The sequence below is a fragment of the Rhinolophus hipposideros genome (genome assembly GCF_964194185.1).
Source record: "Rhinolophus hipposideros genome assembly, chromosome: 19".
Taxonomy (NCBI): Eukaryota; Metazoa; Chordata; class Mammalia; order Chiroptera; family Rhinolophidae; genus Rhinolophus; species Rhinolophus hipposideros.
The window spans coordinates 49,280,151-49,298,821 of NC_138065.1; the positions used below are offsets into that span (position 1 = coordinate 49,280,151).

Below are 18,671 nucleotides of genomic sequence, written 5' to 3' on the forward strand. Positions count from 1 at the left end.
GAATCCTCCCTCAAGGTGCTGGCGGGGTGGGTTCCTCCCAGATGCTGAGACAGACTTATCCACACCTCTTCCCTTACTTCCGGTGGCTGTTTGCCATCCTGCGCCATCCTTGGCCCATGGACGCATGTCTCCAATCTGCCTGTGTCTTCTTCCTGCGTGTCTCCCGTCTCCATTTCCCCTTCTATTCTAAGGGCTTGTCTTTGGATTTAGGGCTGCCCTGACTCAGGATGATTGTTATCTCAAGATCCTGAATCACACCTGCAAAAACCCTTTTTTCCAAATAACATCACATTGACAGATTCCAGAGGTTAGGATATGGATCTTGCTTTTGGGGAGCCACTATTCAACCCATGACAGGCAGGCTTGCATTTGAAAAAAAAAATCCCAATCCATTATTTCAATCAAACTTTATCTTGCCAATTTTTGTCATATCTACTAATTTCCTACTATGATAGAAATGACTTATATCCTGGCAGAAAACTGCACAGGCCAGCTCAGGCCCAGAGACATAGATGCTACACTTGTATTCCTTACATGCCTCCTAGATTTAACCTCCTTCCTATGGGCATTATCCCATGACTTTATTTCCTGCTACTGTTTCTAAAATCAGGGATCTGGGACAAAAGGATTTTTGCCTTCAGGCAGCACTCCACCATCGCAGGCTTCCTTGATCAGAGAAAATCGTGCTTTCTCCATATGCGTGGGAAGGACTAAAGGATGATAGGGAAACGCAGAGTGCGTACAGTACCGGGTGAAGAGAGAAAAACAGGCAAAGTAGGAGTCTATCCTCACACATGAGCGAAAGGAGCAGGAAATAGGGTTCGGGTGACAGAGCTCCTTGAAAGAGTTCTGCTCTCCCAGGGCGTATTTTCCAGACTCCCCAGAACTTAACTGTGATTTCTAGTGCCATCTACTGGGAAGCCTAGGAAACAGCTCACCAAGCTAGAAAAACAGAAGAACAGTGCATCCCTCCGGCCTTCAATCCCTTTGAGGAAGCAGGTTGTCCTGAGGCTGGACCCTTCCTGTCTGTCCTCACAATGTGAGATGACTCTGAGCAAACGCCTGACCATTTCTGTGCATTCCTCACACTTCGTACAGGTGCCCCACAACTCATCCCTGTGCTGTAATTCGTCTCCCACTCTAGTCAGTGAGCTCTGTCTCATCAGGGGCCACGTCCCTTTCCTCCTTCTGTTCTCAGCACAAGCACGGTATGTGACACAGAACAGGCTCTCAAAAAAAAATTCCTATTGAATATAAAGAAAAAAAACCCAACTTAAGAATTCTACTTCTTACCGACCGTTATCTGTTGACAAACTTATACAAACCAAATGGCAAGACGAGCCCCAACAGGGAGACCGGATTACCTATGGTTTACTCCATTACAGGCTTTGGGCTTTGAGGCAGTTCTCAGATGGACACTCAGGGCCGAGTACGAGTGGGAGCAGGGCTGTGTGCTCCGTGGAGGGTCACCCTGTGCAGGCAGCTGACCTACCGTCATCCACTCTGAGAGCAAAGAGCTGAGGTGTGTGAGATAATAAAAATACACGTTGGTCCCTGGCCCCAGCTCCTGACACAGAGCTCCTAAAAGTCCTCTAATTTCCTGGGTGACAGGAGCACCTTTTGTTCTAATGAGCTCACTCTTGGATGGGAGCTGATCACCAGAAAGACCAAGCCCTGGTGACAAGCCTGGAGCTTTCAGCCCCACCCCCATCCTCTGAGGAAGGGAGAAGGGCTGGAAATTGAGTTATTAATCCATCATGCCTACATGATGAAACCTCCGTGAGAATGTCAGAGTGCGTGGCTCTGAAAGCTTCTGGGCGGGCGAACACAGAGGGCACGGAAGTTCTGCGCCCCTTCGCACACACCTCTCCCAGTGCCTCTCCTAACTGTTCCTGAGTTGTGCCCTATTGTAACAGACTGGCGCTCTAAGTAAACTGCTTTTCCTGAGTTCTGGGAGCGCTCTAGCAAACTATCAAATCTGAGGAGGGGGTCACGGGAATGTCTGATTTACAGCGAGTTAAGGCCACTCGGGTGCTGCTTCTAAGTGTGCACAGGACTAGCAGGTGATCCGACCGCAGGCCAGACTCGGGCCGTGTCTGAACAACACAGCTCACAGATTATGAACCAGGGAGGGGTCTCAAACTGAGGCCCTCTGAGGTCAGGGGCATGACAAGAGTTCCCGTCCCTCTACCTGGCCCCCGGGGAAGACCCTTCCTCCTCAATGGGCTGACACAATTTTGTAAGGATGACAACCTACCTTTAAATATGCTTCACCGTAGGAGGTTAGAGTCCATGTTAAAGGGCCTGTGGAAAGAGAAGCCAGGGTGGGGGGTAGTGACAGTGCCTCTTTTCCATAGCACCGCTCATTAATTCAGACTTGGCATAACTAGAGAGGTGAAATTCTAGCCAATCTCAGAACTGCTGGTTTAACAGTTTCAATAAACAGATAAGATTGGTGCTTCTGGCTCAGGTGAGATTGGGGGTCAGATGTGGTTTTGGTTTAATTATCCTTTATATCAGATTAAAGGAGACAGTGAATATAAATCACTTAGAAAAGTTCCTGGAACTTGTTAATTTTTAGCCCTGACCCATGTGTTTTGGCCATTCTTAAAGATCTTTACTTCCACCCCAGCTCTTTACGCTGGGTCTGACATGTAGCTGCCACTCTACGTGAGACTTCAATCTGCTAAGTCTCTGCCACCCACAGTCACGAGGCCAGTTACATCCACTCCCTCCACTGAGGAGAAAGCAAAGCGCTTAGGCGACAAGGTTTGGGGAGTTGAAAAAAGCTACTACATAGTAGAGTGGATTAGCACATTCGCAAACCTTGGGGCCATGTTAGTGGCACTGCCACGCAGGAGAGACGTTCTCTCAAATCCGCCGCATGTCTACGGAGACCCTACTCTGTTTACGATCTTTTGGCACAGAACTGAGGTCATTCCCATAGAACCTACGGGAGAACAAAGCACAAGCAAACCAGCCATCATGCTTGACCGTCTCCAGTCCTGGGATCGTGCTGCACACGCGTGAAGGTGTCAGCCTGTGCTGGGGGCTCCAGCCGGGACTCCTACTCAAGGACCGTATGGGAAGCAAAGGCGACTGACCCAGGTGGAAGTGAAGAGGACAGGATTGGAAAAACATTTTTATTTTCCCAGGTCTTCAGGCAACCTCACCCAGTGGAGGTCGCATGCGGCTGAGTAGGAAGCCGAGAAAAACACGAGGCTTGAAAAGTTTTGTGCCTGCTGGTTCTTCAGTGTCTGGCAGGCTGGGAGCCCACGGGCAGTCGGGAAGGAAGCTGAGAGGACCGCATGGCCAGCGATCACACGATCTTCACAGTCTTGAGCATATCTGACAGGACATACGTGTCATCCCAACCCCGCCCTGGCTTCCTCAGGGTCTGCTCCAAGGCCTGGGCCATTTCCAACAGCTCTGGCGTGGCACGTGTCTGCTCGGGGTGCCACTGACAGAACAGGATCTCGTTCACTTCCCCCTCAATTCGCCGGACATAGAGAAGGGGGAACACCTCCTTGAGCACCCCCAGTACTGAGTCCTTTAGCCCCAAGTCTCGGCACACGAGGTTAAGGATAAAGACACCTGTAGGGTGGGAAGGAAAGAGTCAGAGGACCACAGATCAGGTGACATGGCGGAGATGAGGTTAAGCTCTGAGGACAAGGTCACTTCCTGCCCCAGGGAGGCTGGCGGACTAAGAACCACACCTACGGCAGCAGTGGGTTTGCAGAGCACACACAAAGGTGGAGAGAGAAAAGCAGGGGAAACAATGAACCATGAGAAAACTTCAACCTAATTTCTTGCTCTTCTGTGCTGCTAACAAATGGTTTTACCATTCTCCATGCCTCAGTTTCTGAAAGAATTGCTTTGGGAAAGAAGTCATTAATAACTCCAAGAAAGAGGGGGCCAACACCTCAGGGATGGCGTCTTCTTGGCAGACACCGTCCAGTATTTATTAGCCAGTGAGGCAGCCAAGGTTATCTTGACCTGTGACAATTAAGGTCATAAATTAGCTCTGTTCACCACAGCACCTTACACTGAATCAAAACATCCGGGAGGGCAGAAACATGTGGACTAAGGACCTGGGTGGGAGCCCCAGTCGTTACCTCGTGTCACCTTGGCAAGCCTCTTTACCTCCATTTCCTCATCTGAAAACGAGTGCTATCAGGATGGAATAACATCCTGCCTCGTCCAGGGCATGTGGGGAGAATTCAGCTGACGACCAGCATCACCATGCTGGCGGGAATGCGAATGACTGCAGCCACTTTATAAAACTACGTGGCAGCACCTCGAACACTGAACATACGCGTCATCCACGATCCAGCAATTACAACCCATCTGTGCCCAAGAGACCTGCAAATGTCTCACCACAAGGCCCCTGCGGGAATGCCAATGGCAGCAGTACTTGTGACAGCGCCAAACAGGAAACACCCAACGACCAGGCCGCAATGGAAAAACCGACCGTGCTGCGGTCACGCCATGTTGCTACACAGCAAAGAAAGGAACAGAAACGTAACACGGGGGAAGGATCTCACAGACAGGGTGCTGGCCGCCAGAAAACGGAACCCTAAACACTGCATTCTGGATGACTCCATGGAGAGAAAGAAGACGGACGGGCAAACGGAGCTGAGCTCAGAGAAGCTAGGACAGCGGTTCTCCTGGAGAGGAGCGTGAGCTCCCCGCAGGAGGAGGTAAGCAGCGGACTTCGGGGAAGCTGGCACCGCTCTGTGTTCGGTGCTGGCAGTGGGTGTGGCCAGCTTACGGACTCGACTGACAGACACATTTACGATCGAAGAGAGCAATATTTTACAGGACCCATCCACCTCCCTCCCAACCCGCTGTTCTCCATACCTTCGGGATTCAAGATGCGTTTGACCTTCTGCAGGAAGGGCTGCTCCACAAACGCTGGGGGTGGACAACTCATTCCCACGGTGGGGTCCTTACTGTCTACATCAAACATGACGACGTCGTAGTGAGGCCGTGCTGGGAAGAGAAGCAAACGAGGTTTTGTCTTTGCCGGCTAAAATGAGGCCATTACATTCCTACGTCACCGCTCTCCCGTGACCTGTGGTGCGCATGGGTGGCTGAGTCAGAAGGGGAACATGCAGGGTGAGGTTTGCCTGCTCAGGACACTGACGCCGGGAGAGGCTCCAGGGAGCTCTCGCGGAACATGAACTGGGCACAAACCATTAGAACAACATGGAACCGAATTCCAGTAGCAGCAGGGCTATCAGAATTCCCAGCGAGGGGCGTCTGCCTCAGGGCTCCTCAGCCTCAGCACTACTGACATTTGGGGTCAGACACTTCACTGTCCTCAGTGGCTGTCCTGTGCACTGGGCAGGCTTACTAGCATCTCTGGTCTCTCCCCACCGGATGCCAGAAGCAGCCCTACCCCATGGTGACAACTAAAAACATGTCTGTGGACACGGCCACGTGTCCCTGAGGTTTTACCAATCAACATGAAGACAGTCCGGCTCTGTTTCTGGTTTCAGCTCCAGCTGAAAGATTTAGAAAAAGCACCCTCCAACACACATCCCCACGTTTCTTCCTTTTCTTCACCCACCTACAGACTTTAGTTTCCAGGGGTGGTGAGGAGGTAGCAAGGTTACAGAGTCCGAAGAGAAGCCCACGGGTCTGTGAGCGCCATCCGTACAGGAAAACGGTCTCTTTTAGTTGTTGCTATACCCCAACCCCTACCACCGAGCTGAACGTATGGTTGGCACTCTGGATTGACTGAATAAATATGTCCAAAAATGCACAGGTGAAAGGCTAACGTGACACTGCGGCCGCCCTCTGAGGCATGAATGCTAGAGGCCCTTGCAGGCCTGAAAAGCTTAGCTCACTCTTCCCTTGACACCCGTCCAGACCCTCCAAGGACAGTACCTGCTCCTCCCGCCAGGTTGGTAATATAGTCCAGGCCATCTGCAATGTGGACCTTCATCCGGTGGCTCTGGGAAAAGCCAAACCACTGTGTGGCCACTTCCAGCATGGAGGGGTCGATCTCCACAGCGTCGATGCAGGACTTTGGGAAATGATCGTGGACAAAGAGGGGGAGACTGCCCCCACCCAGGCCTACCACCAGCAATGCCAGGGGGGTCTCTGCAACAAAGGAATAAGGCATCATTTACCATCTGCTCACCGGCAAGTTTCGTACCCGCATTGGGAGGACAAGAGAGGGAGTCAGAAGTTTGGCTCTACCCAAGGAATACAAGATGTAGGGACCGGGCCTCTCGGTCTTAGGCCAGAAATTGAGGAGTTAATGTCACATCTGAAAACCCCTTCCTTTACCAGCTTCAGCAGCTGAACCAGTACTGTTCTTCTGGCCCCGTAAGGCCCCCACGGCACTCAGCTGCTATTCATCACGAGCCCCACCATCAGCACTGTTACATCCCCTCTAAGAAACAGGAGGGACAATGGCCAGCGTCTGCTTCATGACCAGTGCAGATGCCATGCCCTCTGCCCAGCTTTCTGCTCACAGGCCACAAGGGCCCTCTCACACACATCAAGCAGGTTCCAGAAATCACAGGAAAACGACAGCCCCAGTCCTGGACCTCAACACAGAGAGACCACAGCCACCAGGGAAGGTGGAAGGAAGACAAGAAACAGGACAGCATCACCGAAAGGAGACAGACCCTGATGATTAAATGTAAGAACCGAGCCTCTAGGGGCGCGTAGCCACACCAAGATGGGCCAAAGCACAGGGCAGACCCACTGGGGGACTCTGGGTGAAGAGTGAAGGCGCAGGCAGACGCCTGAGCGTTTTCACCACTGTGGTCAGACCCAACCTGTCACTACTGATAAGGCTGTGGTTGCACTATCTGTAATAGGCACTTCTTTCAAAACGAGAAATTCAAGACAGAATTGCATCTGGTGCTCAAACAATGCATTAATGAAAAGCCAGAAATTGTCCTAGAGTGAAAGGCATTTCTCCAGACGCATGGTTTCTAAATGTTCCATCTGGTTACATGGGTATATACGTAGACAAGTATTCACCAAGCTGAACACCTAAAGAGCTGTGTACTTGACATTAGCTCATGGAATGGGTCTTATACCTTCATGTTCAAAATAAACGAGAAGAAAACAATTTAGACAATGTAGCCATTTCAAGATTACAATCTGAGTTTGAGGAAAAAGTGATCTGGATGTTCATTCATGTAGGACACGGTTGGGAATAAGAGGTGAATGCACATGCTTCAGTCGGCCTGTAATCACTGTTCTCGAACTGCGAGGCAGTGGCTTCGATCACGGCTGTGATCTCATGCTCCCTACTGTGCGAGCCAGTGGCTTTGATCACGTCTGTGATCTCCCATGTTCCCTACTGTGTGGGGCAGTGGCTTCGATCACGTCTGTGATCTCATGCTCCCTACTGTACAAGGCAGTGGCTTCGATCACGGCTGTGATCTCATGCTCCCTACTGTGCGAGCCAGTGGCTTTGATCACGTCTGTGATCTCCCATGTTCCCTACTGTGTGGGGCAGTGGCGTCTTCCTCACCTAGGAGCAGCTCCGGGTTTTTCAGCAAGGCCAGGCCAGCGACCATGGCTTTGTGGTGTTCACAGCACAGGTAGCTCTTATCAATGGACTGGCCTGGGGCTGCAGGGAGGTCCTCTGGAGTATCAGCAGGCCGCTGCTTTTTCCTGTCCTTTTTCCGTTTCTTCTGGGCTAAGTGAGACAGAGGGAGACGGATGAAGTCCTGTGCTTAGTACACCGCATACCAGCGGGCGTACTGCGGCTGGCTTCACCCTGCTCAAGAACCCAACTGGTAAAAATGCAGGAATTGTGTGACGTGGAGACATACTGGTAGCTTGAAACCTGGCCTCAGTGGCCATTTTTATGTCACAGCAATCACAAACAGTACATATTGAGGCTTCCTTTCCCCAAAGAGACGGTTGTTAAACATTTAACACACACCACTGGATATCAGAGAGTAGGAAAAGGAAAGGGGCAAAGACACACCCAAAACCCTGGGAAAACTCAGCCTCTCTGCCGAGAAACACCAGGCCACTAACAAGAGAAAAGCTTATTCATAAACTTATAGGAAAGAAGGGCTTCGAGTTACTGGGTACATCCTCTGTGCCAATTTCTGTACGAGGACTTTTCCTCCCTGGGCTCCTCTAACAGCCCTATAGTTCCAATGATTGGCGGACGGAAGGCCTGAGCGTGTGCAGAGTTAAGAAGCAGGTGCAGAATCAGCAGGAGGCGGTGCAGCCAGGATTGGGACCTGGCACTGCCTGTGCCCAGTGCCTGTCCTCCTTCTGTGCCGTGCAGACAGGAGAAGTGCACAGAGGACAGCTTCCCTGTCCGCCATCGCAGCAAGTGCCACGGAACAGCGCTGACTGCACGACCTGAGGCACCCACCACTCCAAACCCGCCTGGAACGGGTGCCAGGGGGTAGCCCTGTGGCGTCGGGCAGGGCGCCCGCACCGCCCATGTTTCAGGCTCAGCTCACGAGAGCTGCTGAATGAACACCTAGACGCCGATGGGGCAACTTGTAAAACAGGCGGCCATGACATCAGAGGCACTAAAGCAATGACCACCTTTACTCAGCAAACCTCCCCCTGATCTTTCTACAACCAGGCTTTGCTCAAGAACGGAACACACACCTCCATGCGGCTGACGGCCGCCCATGCCCTAAGAGCCCAGACGGTAAGGGGACACCCCAGGGCCATGTGCCACTGGGCACAGGTACCTGCATCGCGGTCCAGCGCCCAGGGCCTCCCGACCACCCCAGGCAGTCCACGCCCTGGCCCCTGGGCCCCGCCGCCATGGCCGACGCCTCACCTCTGTGAGACACGTCCTTCAGCAGCCGGGCTTCCGACTGCACCACATTCCTGTTGCTGAGAAAGATCAGTCGCCGGAAGTACCGCTTGTCATCCCCCTGCACATCCTCCACGACGTAGTCGCCACTCAGAGGGCTGCGGTCTTGGTGCTGAACAGTCCGGACCCCGATGTCCCCCCCCACAGACAGGAAGGGCACCTGGAGGTACAGCAGAGAGGGGCTCGAGACACCGGCTCAAGTAAGAACAGGGGAAACCGAAGCCCTTCCCTTGTATGGAGGAGGAATCCCCACCCCAGGGTCGGGGCGGCGACAACTCCTAAGACTTGCCCTTCTTTTACAGTACTCCTCGGGGCCTGTGAAGAGACCCCAAAAGGTTTAACTCCCCTTTGGGAAAACCAGCTGAGTCCCCGAACTGCCAGTGAAATGCAGCTGTTTTCCCCAAGAAAAATAGAGGAGATTCTCAACTGTAGTCCTTAAAAGGACCCTCAACAGTCCAAGACAATTACAGCCAGGGGGACCCCGAGGGCAGGAACTATAGGGATGAGAGAAGGAATCCGAACAGGGCTATGATAACAAAATCCAGGGGAAAGCAACCCTCCGAGTGTGCAGACACGTCTCCCTTCCCTCGTCCCTCTCATCTTTTTACTGCATTACTCTAAACAGAAGGAAAAAATGAGAAAAACGCGTTTCCACGTCCCTCCCGCATCTTTACAGCTATTCCTTTTGAAAGCCCCCGGCGAGTATTTCATAATCACCAGGGACTCGTGACTTTGCAGAGAGGGTCACTGGTGAGACGTCACCGTGGACCTGCACACAGGAGCCATTTCCCACTGACGGACACCAACCCCAGGAAGCAGCAAACACACATGCATCTGCAAGCACAGGTCTGCCCTGGGGGCAGAACCCCGGGCTGGAAGGCTAGGAACCCGGGAATCTCTTCTTGCTTTCAGATCTGTTACTATAGCACCAAGCCTCCAGGTACCTTGGCTTTCCCCTCTAATAGGAAGGATAAAGTCCTTCCCATAAATACAGTGCAATCGCCTGTCAATTACCCTGTCTTGTGACCTGGATGGCGCAAGACAGATGGTGTCAACTAAGAAGACCATGTCACCATTTAGACAAAAACCTTCAGTTTCCTTCCCAGTAAAACACCAGAGCAGCAACGCTCATATCCTAAAAATCACACTGAGCCAGTCTGGCCCTTTCGCATGCTACCCTCAGATAATGATGGTTCTAAGAAGCAAAATGGCCAAGGAAGTCCTGTGCAAAAGTGGGGAACTAAACACCCAGTCTCAGCGACTGGCAGTACGAAGAGCTGGAGCCTGCAGGGCAGACAGCGTCGCCTCCAGGCCGTCTCTGTGGAGTCCGAGAGGCCCCAGACAGAGACGCTCTGCGGGTCCCAATAAAGGCAACCACTCGCCTTCCTCTCACTTCCTGGGGCCAAGGAACGTGATTCCTGCCCACTTAGCTCGCAGTTGCAGGCACGCCATCCAGAACGGACCAGGGTCACACCCGTATCCCAGCTCTTTCCAAGGCACCCTCTGCCTTCCCAGCTGCTAGTACGACTTCTCCAGACCCCTGTGAATGCTGCTGCCAGAGCTCTTACCTGCTGCTGGGCGGGCATCCCGGCGGGGGCCAGCTCCATGACTCTGGCCGACAGCTCGGCCTGGATGCTGTCCATGCCGTCATACTGCTGACCTCGGTGAAGCGCCACGGTGATCAGCCTCCTGAAGCCAGCGCTCAACGCCAGCTGCTTCCGGCCGTCTTCCATGCCAAAGAGCCACTCAGTCTCCCGACCCTGGGGGACTGCAAACAGGCACTTGGTGACAGGGAGTCCCAGGGAGAGTGTTCAAGCCCACAGTCAGTATGAGCCGCATGGCAGACAGCCAGGCCCTGCCCAGCCCAGCAGCCCTTCCAACTGAGGGGCTATCGATGCACGAAGGCACAAGGCACAGAGCAAAGCAGCCAGAGGACATGAGGGAGGATGGGGGGGGGGGGGGGCAGAGAAGCGGGAGCATGTGGGTGAGGGATGGAGGCAGGCACCTGGCGCAAGGAAACGAGCAGTAACGCTCAAGCTCGTCACACACCAGATAGTATTCCAAGCAGTTTACAAACGGAAACGAATCGAATCCTCCTAAGAGCCTGGGACGCACGTAGCATTGTCATTCCCACCGCATAAACGAGGAAATTGAGACACAGAAGTTACATTATTTGCCCAAGTTCACACGGCTAATAAGTGGCAAACTGGGCCTCAAACCCAGGCAGTCCAGCCCAGACTCCATGCTCAGCCTCGTGCACTATCCGTTCTTACAGGCGGACAGTCGGGATTATGGAATCCTCGGGAAAATGGCTCAGTCATCAAATGACGAGCATGACCATATCGAGACCACCTATTTGTCTAATATTTTCTCCTTTTGAAAGCATTCCCTCATTGTCTGTCTTTTGATTATTAAGGTAAATCTGGTATGGTCCACCCCTTTCAATCACGATGCTTACATTTGTAAAGCACTTATCACATGCCAGGCACCGTCCTAAGAGCACTTACACTTCTCACAACTACCCAAGGTAGTTACACTCTCGCTTTATAGATGACGAAACTGAAGCACAAAAAGAAAAGTAACATGTCCAATGTCACGCCACCAGGAAGTGACTGGGACAGGAGTGGAACCCAAATGGTCTGGTTCCAGTGCTCGCATTTGTAGTCATTACTCTGTACTGTCTCCCTACACTCAGCAGAGAATCACAGCAACTTCCCCGGGTCTGGCAGCTCACAGGTGGCAGCGTGGGCACTCCACTGCTTCCACTGCTTCCGTTACTCCTCCACGTTACAAAGTAACGTCTCTACAATGTGTGACATCCTTCAATTGATCTGTGACTTCTCTCTTCTCCCTACCGACCCCTTTCTCCTACTTCATCAGGCCTTTGCAATGGCAGATGAGAAGAAATAAGCTCCAAACCGAAGCAGGCAGCTGGAGTGCTGCTACTGTCCCTTCCTCGTGCCTTGGCTAGTCTAACCAAAGTGCCGCCCCCTGCAAGATAAAACCAGCCAAGGCATACCCATCCACCAAAGCCCCACCCCAGCCCCTCCAGAGAAGAGAGGGACCAATGCCAACTCACTGATGAAAATGGCAAAATGATTGTCCCGCGATGGTTTCACATTGGGGCTGTCCACCACGTGGAGGGTGTAGCGTGGCTCCCCCGTGTCCCCACTGCACAAGTCCAGGGACAGACTCCCCAGCCCAGCCTTGCGGGACAGCTGGCTGCACAGCCAGGCATACTGCTGCCGCTCCCGCACCGCCTCAGCCAGCCGCTCGGCACTCTCCAGCCGCACAGGCTTGCCCTGGTCCTGAGCACACAGCTCAAAGATCTGAAGGGCCGAGCCAGGGATTGGCCTGAACTTGGTCATGATGAAGGCAAAGACGGGCAGGGGGAACCGAAGCTCTGCTTCCACCACCTGGTCCTGGCTGCTGGCCACCTGGTGCACCCTCACCATCCACCCCTCCCGGGAGAAGTGACCCACTGCTTTCTTGAGGACGTGCGCCTGAGCCAGGGAGATGCAGAGGTAGCGACCGCCCACCTGCAGGACACGGCCAACCTCAGCCAGCATCCTGTCCACCTGCTGCAGGGTCTTCTCCTCCTCGTCTGTGAGGACAGCATCCAGGGTGCCCTTGTCCAGCACCACCTGGAACGAGGCGTCGGGAAACTCCATCTGGGTCATGTCCATCTTCAAGAAGCGCATCTGGGGCCGGCGGCCGGCATTGCGTTCCTTCATCTGCCTGATGACGACCTCACTGATGTCGATGTTGACTATATCCTGATAGCCCACGTCATACAGCTGCTCACTTAGCTCTGAGTTACCGCACCCAATCACCAGCACCTGGGGGGGAACCAACACGATGGCAGTGAGGGTGACAAAGGAATGAGCTTCCCGAGTTTCGAGGAATCGAGTCTCGCCTTGGCTGTGGCATGTTTCCAAAAGGGGAAGATGCTACCACCACAGGACACAGCGCCTCTACAGAGTGGATTCTAGGACGCACTGAGGAACACCACTGGTTAGAGGATTCACTGGTGAAAACGACACTCCGCAACAACGTGAATGCTGTGAAAATAGCTTTCTATGTTGCAGAAACACACAAATCACAGTTGTTCTTTTTCTCTGAACCAAACCGAATTAACTCAAGACGACTGATAGGAAGTCAGAATCCAAACGCACTGGTTACAGTTGAAGTCCCCTATTTGTTTTACTGTTGAAAGCCTAGTTCTGGCGTCACCCCACTCCACTCACACTTTCGGCTCGTCCTCCTGATAGTCTATTTTTCTGAAGCCAAACATAGGGGTTGGCTCCCTCTCCGTGGTGCATCTCCCATCGACCCTTCAAAATTCTGTCCTAACGCCACACTCTCTGGAAAAGCACGGTACAATGAGGCGTGCACGCGCGCTGGAGCTAGATGGGCCTCGGTTTAAATTCCTCTGTGACTACTTACTACGTGTATGATCTTGGGCAAGAAACTGGCTCTTAGAGCCTCAGTTTCCCCGTCTGGAGAATGCATGTACCACCACTCACCTCACAGCTCGTTACGAAGATGCGACTACTGAACGCGCGCACACACACACACACGCGCGCGCGCGCACACACACGCGCGCACACACACGCACACACACACGCGCGCGCACACACGCGCACACACGCAGAGCACCGGCGTGGCAGCGACAGCTTCCTTCCGCAGTGCCGGTTTTCTCCTCTTCTTCCTTCCCTCCCTCCCTCCCTCCACCACAACCCCACCGCTGCCAAACCTCCTGCCGTCCTACGTCCACATCGCACTTCGGGAACGTGCCCAGAATGTGCATCTTCACGCTGTCACCCCTCCAGGGCGGCCCAGACACGACTGTGCGACAACAGACTCCCGTGTCCGGAAAGCCGCAGCGCGCACAGCGACAGACGCGCACACGTCCCCCCAGGAGCCGTGACCCAGGCTGCGTTCCTGACGAAGTCTGCCCTCCAGCCGGTTACGAGCGGGGGGCCGAGCGGGGGCCGCAGGCCCGTCACCTGAAAACCTGCAGGGTCTGCTCAGCGGCCTTTGGCCTCACTCCTGCAACCACGGGCCGATTGGGGGCCCCGTGCCCGTCCCCGTCTCCCCCGAGCAGCACCACGTGTCGGCAGCTCCCACTCTTCGCGACGGGGACGCCGGGCGGGGAGGCGCGCTCACCTTTTCCCGCGGCTTCATGTACTTGTGCAGCAGCCCGCACAGCTCCAGGTAAGAGCCGTACCACTCGAAAGCTCGCTGCCCCCGCTGCTGGAAGAACTTCTCCCAGTAGTCAACGGAGCCAAACTCCTTGGAGCTCTTTGGTAAGAGATTCATGTTCGCCCTGCGTCCTCAGGACGGGCCTACGCCCTGGGAGGCACCAGCGGAGGGGCTTCCCCGCCCGCGGGCTCCGGGACACTGCAGCGGGAATTCTTCCCCGGGACAAGCGGCCACATGGACTTATCCCCCGCTCAAAACACAAAGGAATGGCCCTTACGCGCCGATCGCACGCGCACCTTCTCCCCCGCACCCGCAGCCCGCCTCACGTGCCGAGTCTCTCACTTTCTCAGAGCTCGGGCTGGGAACCCGAAATCATATCCGGGTGCGAGGCTTCCTGATTGGTCGGCCGCCCAGACCATCCCAGCATCTCATTGGCCACTGGCTTTCGTTCCTGACACCTCATTGGCTGCGACGCGCTCGCCTCACGCCGGCTTCGCTGCAGGCGCGGAGCGTTTACGTCAGATGAAGGGGGTGGGCCCCACGGGTCGGGGCGGAAATGGCCTGTAGCCCGGACCTCAGGCTCCGGTCGGCGCGCAGGGGGAAGGCAGCCGTCTCAGATCTGGGCTTTCCAACGGCGGCTGAGAGTGCGCAGGCTTCCCGCGCTCTGTGTTCGCATCGTTTCTGAGCCGGCTTCTCCACCGGTTCTGATCATGAGCCACACGGGGGCTGAGCGCGGCTGCGGGGCGCCCTGGAGGGCCTCCTGAGAAAACCTTGCGGAAGGAAGTGAGGTAGGGAGTGAGATCCGGTCCGCAGCAAAAGAAAACCGCCCGTCCGAGCCGTTTATCGTCTGCCTCTGTCGCCCCATCCCCGCCTTAGTTTAACCACTTTATCTGTGTAATTCAGGTTTACTTGGAGAACGGCATGTTTTCTAGATCAGAATGCAGGGTTCCACTATTCATGTGATAACATGAAAATGCAAGGGAAAAGAGTAACAACGAGGGATGCAGAGGGGTCCCCTCCTTTTTCTCCTCCCCCGAGAGCACAGGATGTAACACTTCAGACCCGCTTTGATAACTTGCCTCCTTCGGCTGTCGTTCCGATGTCACCTGTAAATAGTTACTCCGGCTCATTTTATGTGCGTAATGAACATGCTGTTCTGTCAGATGCTCCTCGTATACTAACATCCCAAGGAAGTTCCCGTGCAGGGCACTGTTTTTTAAAAAGACTGAAACATGTGCATCGTGGGCTTTTCACGGCGCTCTGACCGGCAGCGGGCAGCACGGCCCGGGGGAGCGGCGAGGCTCAGAACTCGGCGTCTGCGGTCCGGGCTGTCGCCGGCCGCGTCTCTTAGGCAGCGCAGTCCGCGGCCCGTGGTGGAACAGGTGGAAGGAGGCTTCCACTGGGTTTAAACGAGTGGCGCGCAGGCCTTGGCACGCATCAGGAGCACCCATCAGGAGCACCCGGAGGGCCCCTTAACGCCGATGGCCGAGCCCCGCCCCCAGCGTTTCTGATCCATCCGCTCTGCAGAGGGGCCCAAGGATTGGCTCTGCTAGCAAGTGCCCAGGTGACACCGACCGCGTCGGCCCAGGGACCACACTTGGAGAACCAGTTTTAAAATATGATTGAGAGAAGGCAAAACGGATCTAGTTCCAACTCCATAGTTTTAAAAGGTTACTCCAAAAACCCTCTAGAAGTAACAGCAAAGAAAATATTTTCAAGTACCACCTGCTGCCTCCACGTTATTGCCTGTCCACCCAAGATAAGGAGAACTGGCAGGAACCTCCGAGGTGGCTTCAGCCACCATGTCACGCAGGGCTCCTGATGGGTGAGAGGTGGTTCTTTCAAAACGCACTTTCCAGAGCCGAGGACACTTTGTGCTTGAAGTGCCACCTAATCCCAAAGAGACAAACAGCCTCTGCCCTCTCGCCCCAAGGGTTTATACAATCAATGAACACTTAAACTGCAGAAATACTTGAGAAATAACGTTAGACTCTGTCTTTTAAAATACTTATATTTGAAACATGTCTCCCAAGGTTTGACTGTGAAATATAATTAATAGGTATGTTATCATTAATATCGTTAAGCCAATTAGATATTACAGTGCTCTGTGTTTTATTAGGATTCCTGGAGTGGTTACCGGTATGATTTAAAATGCAAACTGAGTTTAAATAAAGCCACTCAATAGTGTGTTTTTTTCCCTAAAACTACAAATCCGGACCTCTGGATGTATAATTTGCAGTTACCCTTACTTAATTGAAACATAAGGCTTTTTGATAATAATATTCAATTAATAGATTGTTGCTAAGATAATTGCAAAATGAAGAATAAGTCATTGAAAGCATTTCTCAGTTTGGGGGACAGAAGATGGGAAAGAGCATGTGGTAGGCAGAATCACGTTCCCCCAAACATGCCCACGTTACCATCCACAGAACTTGTTAATAAGTCAGGTTACGTGGCAAAGGGGAGTTAAGGTTGCGTAGCAGCTGACTAGTCTAGATGATTCACGTGAGCCCAATGTCATCACGAGGGTCCTTAAAAGTGGAAGAGGGAGGCAGAAGAAGGAGAACCAGAGAAGGGGTGGCAGGAGAAGGGCGGGCCCAGCATCGCTGGCTTTGAAGATGGAGGAGGGGGCCGTGAGCCAAGGAAAGTGCCTTCTAGCCTCTAGAAACCAGGAAAGTCAAGGAAACGGATCCTCCCCTAGAGCCTGCAGAAGGAATGCAGCCCTTAGATACCTTGATTTTAGTCCAGTGAGACCTTGTCAGGCTTCTGACCTCCATAAACGAAGGTAACAAATTTGTGTTACTAAGTTTTGAGTAACTTGCTACAGAAGCAATAGAAAACTAATACAGAGCGTAAACCATGAGAGGGAGGGAGTGTGGTGGGGCAGGTCACAGCCGGAGAGCGGAGAGCGGCAGAAAACCAGAAACTGAGGGGAAGGTCAGGTTCTGAGAAGTCATCTATTCCCAGCATTTAGATTAAACCTGTCAGGGCACAGGAAGAGAACCAGTAGAGAACCAGGGTCACAGCTGGAAAGGACTGATAGATGTTCTCAGGAAGAACTGAAGCATTTCATGATTGATTGTATATAGGGAATAAAAGACAGGGACTCAAAATGGCTTTCACATTGGCCTCTGGATGACTGGGGAAATCTATAGAAAGAAACGGGAGGAGAAAGGCATCATTTGTGGAACTGTTGCTTGAGAGGAATTCAGAGGTCATTACACTAGTAAAAACCCAAAGCCAGAGCTAAATGCCAGTCTCCCCACCCTGCATTCCTATCCTAAGGGCTCCCACCCTTCTCAAATTCTGTCGGTGGTATCCAATTGGAAAAAGTGGTCCAAGATATGAGGGAAGACGCTTCATAAGTGGGATAGAAAACTGTTTAAAGGGAATCTCTCCTTGGTTTACAGTGAGTGGTTTATATTATGCTGGAAACTATTTCATACCGGAAGTCTTCTTTGCACATGGGTTTGTTTTCCACATTTAAGAAGAAATTAATGGTTTCCTCTGTCTTGGAATAATGGAAGGCAGACATGACATCCAAGGATAATGTTGTACCCTTTTAGGAGCTGGCATCAAACCTTTCTTGAAGGTATTGACCTGAGCAGTAATTCTTCAGCTGACATTAGGCTGGACACACGCGCACACACACACACACACACACACATAATTGAGGTAAAACTGCAATTCATCAAAATAAATGAAAAAGTTATATATGACTAAGTGAATTCAGCCATGCCTCCTCTGAGTGTTATATCTGATTCCCAGGCTTCTCTTTGTTCCGTAGTTTCCTACTCTGTCCCTGGACACCTGCAGACACACTAGTTTCCTTAGGTCCAAGGACTGTTAGGCATTTATATCCTTTTATAGGGAAAAACTGAGGGTGTGGCAGACATGGCAAGTTGTTTGCCTTTGGGGCCAATGGACAGTAACAATGTGAAAACTAGAAAGCCAGGAGAGATGAGAGAATGGCACTAAGAGCAATGTCTCCTGCCTCTGGCATCAGCCCCTGTAGGAGGGTCCCAGGCCTCCTTCCAAATCCTGGTTTTGTTTTTTGCAACCTGGATACTGGGAAACATTACAGTGTTTTCTCCATCATTTAATTCTAAATTAAGTTCCTCTGCAGGAAAAGGGAAAAAACCTTGGAAAACAAGCTGTTTCTCTCCTAGGCTCTAGCACTGAGCACATCTAACACAAACATGTTACGTATCCCACTGTATTGAATATTACCATGTTCCCCCAAAAATAAAACTGGGTCTTACATTAAGTTTTGCCCCCAAAAGACGCATTAGGGCTTATGTTCAGGGGATGTCATCCTGAAAAATCATGCTAGGGCTTATTTTCCCGTTAGGTCTTATTTTCTAGGAAACACAGTATCTCTCCTCAGCCCATCATCATATTTTTCTACCACCAAAAAAGGGAGTTTAGAACAGCATTTAAGAAAAATCATTTTGGTATTCCACGCAAGGTAGAAGTTTAATTTCATTCTGAAGATGGTGACATTAATCTTGGGTGCTACTTCAAAGTGAATAGATTCATCCATCAGATGTGTGACAGGTGTTCTGTCAAAGTCTGTGGGTATAAAATGGTAAACACTGTTTGCTGTCCTCCAAGAATAAATAATGCAAGTTGGTGAGACTGG

At 52.4% G+C, this 18,671-nt stretch overlaps 1 protein-coding gene across 4 annotated transcripts; it reads right to left on the bottom strand.

Annotated features, from left to right (window-relative positions):
- Positions 1–3,110: 3,110 nt before the first annotated feature.
- On the bottom strand, positions 3,111–14,806 carry METTL13 (methyltransferase 13, eEF1A N-terminus and K55). Of its 4 annotated transcripts, none has more exons than XM_081026135.1 (8): positions 13,994–14,806; positions 11,904–12,663; positions 10,393–10,592; positions 8,789–8,984; positions 7,502–7,669; positions 5,893–6,108; positions 4,861–4,992; positions 3,111–3,594 (listed from the first exon to the last, which is right to left on the bottom strand). In XM_081026135.1, the coding sequence occupies exons 1-8, from the start codon at positions 14,144–14,146 to the stop codon at positions 3,320–3,322; spliced, it is 2,100 nt and encodes a 699-aa protein (XP_080882261.1). In that variant the 5' UTR covers positions 14,147–14,806; the 3' UTR covers positions 3,111–3,319. The 4 variants fall into 4 exon arrangements, with proteins under 4 accessions (XP_080882261.1, XP_080882264.1, XP_080882263.1 ...); XM_081026137.1 differs by having other exon boundaries at positions 3,131–3,594; positions 12,364–12,663; positions 13,994–14,384; XM_081026136.1 differs by having other exon boundaries at positions 3,131–3,594; positions 10,393–10,584; positions 12,364–12,663; positions 13,994–14,377.
- Positions 14,807–18,671: the final 3,865 nt, after the last annotated feature.

What these genes read in the sequence shown, in the direction of transcription:
- METTL13 (XM_081026135.1), bottom strand. Translation starts at nt 14,146, where the DNA reads ATGAATCTCTTACCAAAGAGCTCCAAGGAGTTTGGCTCCGTTGACTAC. An exon ending in ACATGAAGCCGCGGGAAAAG is followed by an intron (nt 12,664 to 13,993) that starts GTGAGCGCGCCT and finishes GTTCCCCCCCAG; the next exon opens with GTGCTGGTGATTGGGTGCGG. An exon ending in ACGCATCTTGAATCCCGAAG is followed by an intron (nt 3,595 to 4,860) that starts GTATGGAGAACA and finishes CCCACCCTACAG; the next exon opens with GTGTCTTTATCCTTAACCTC.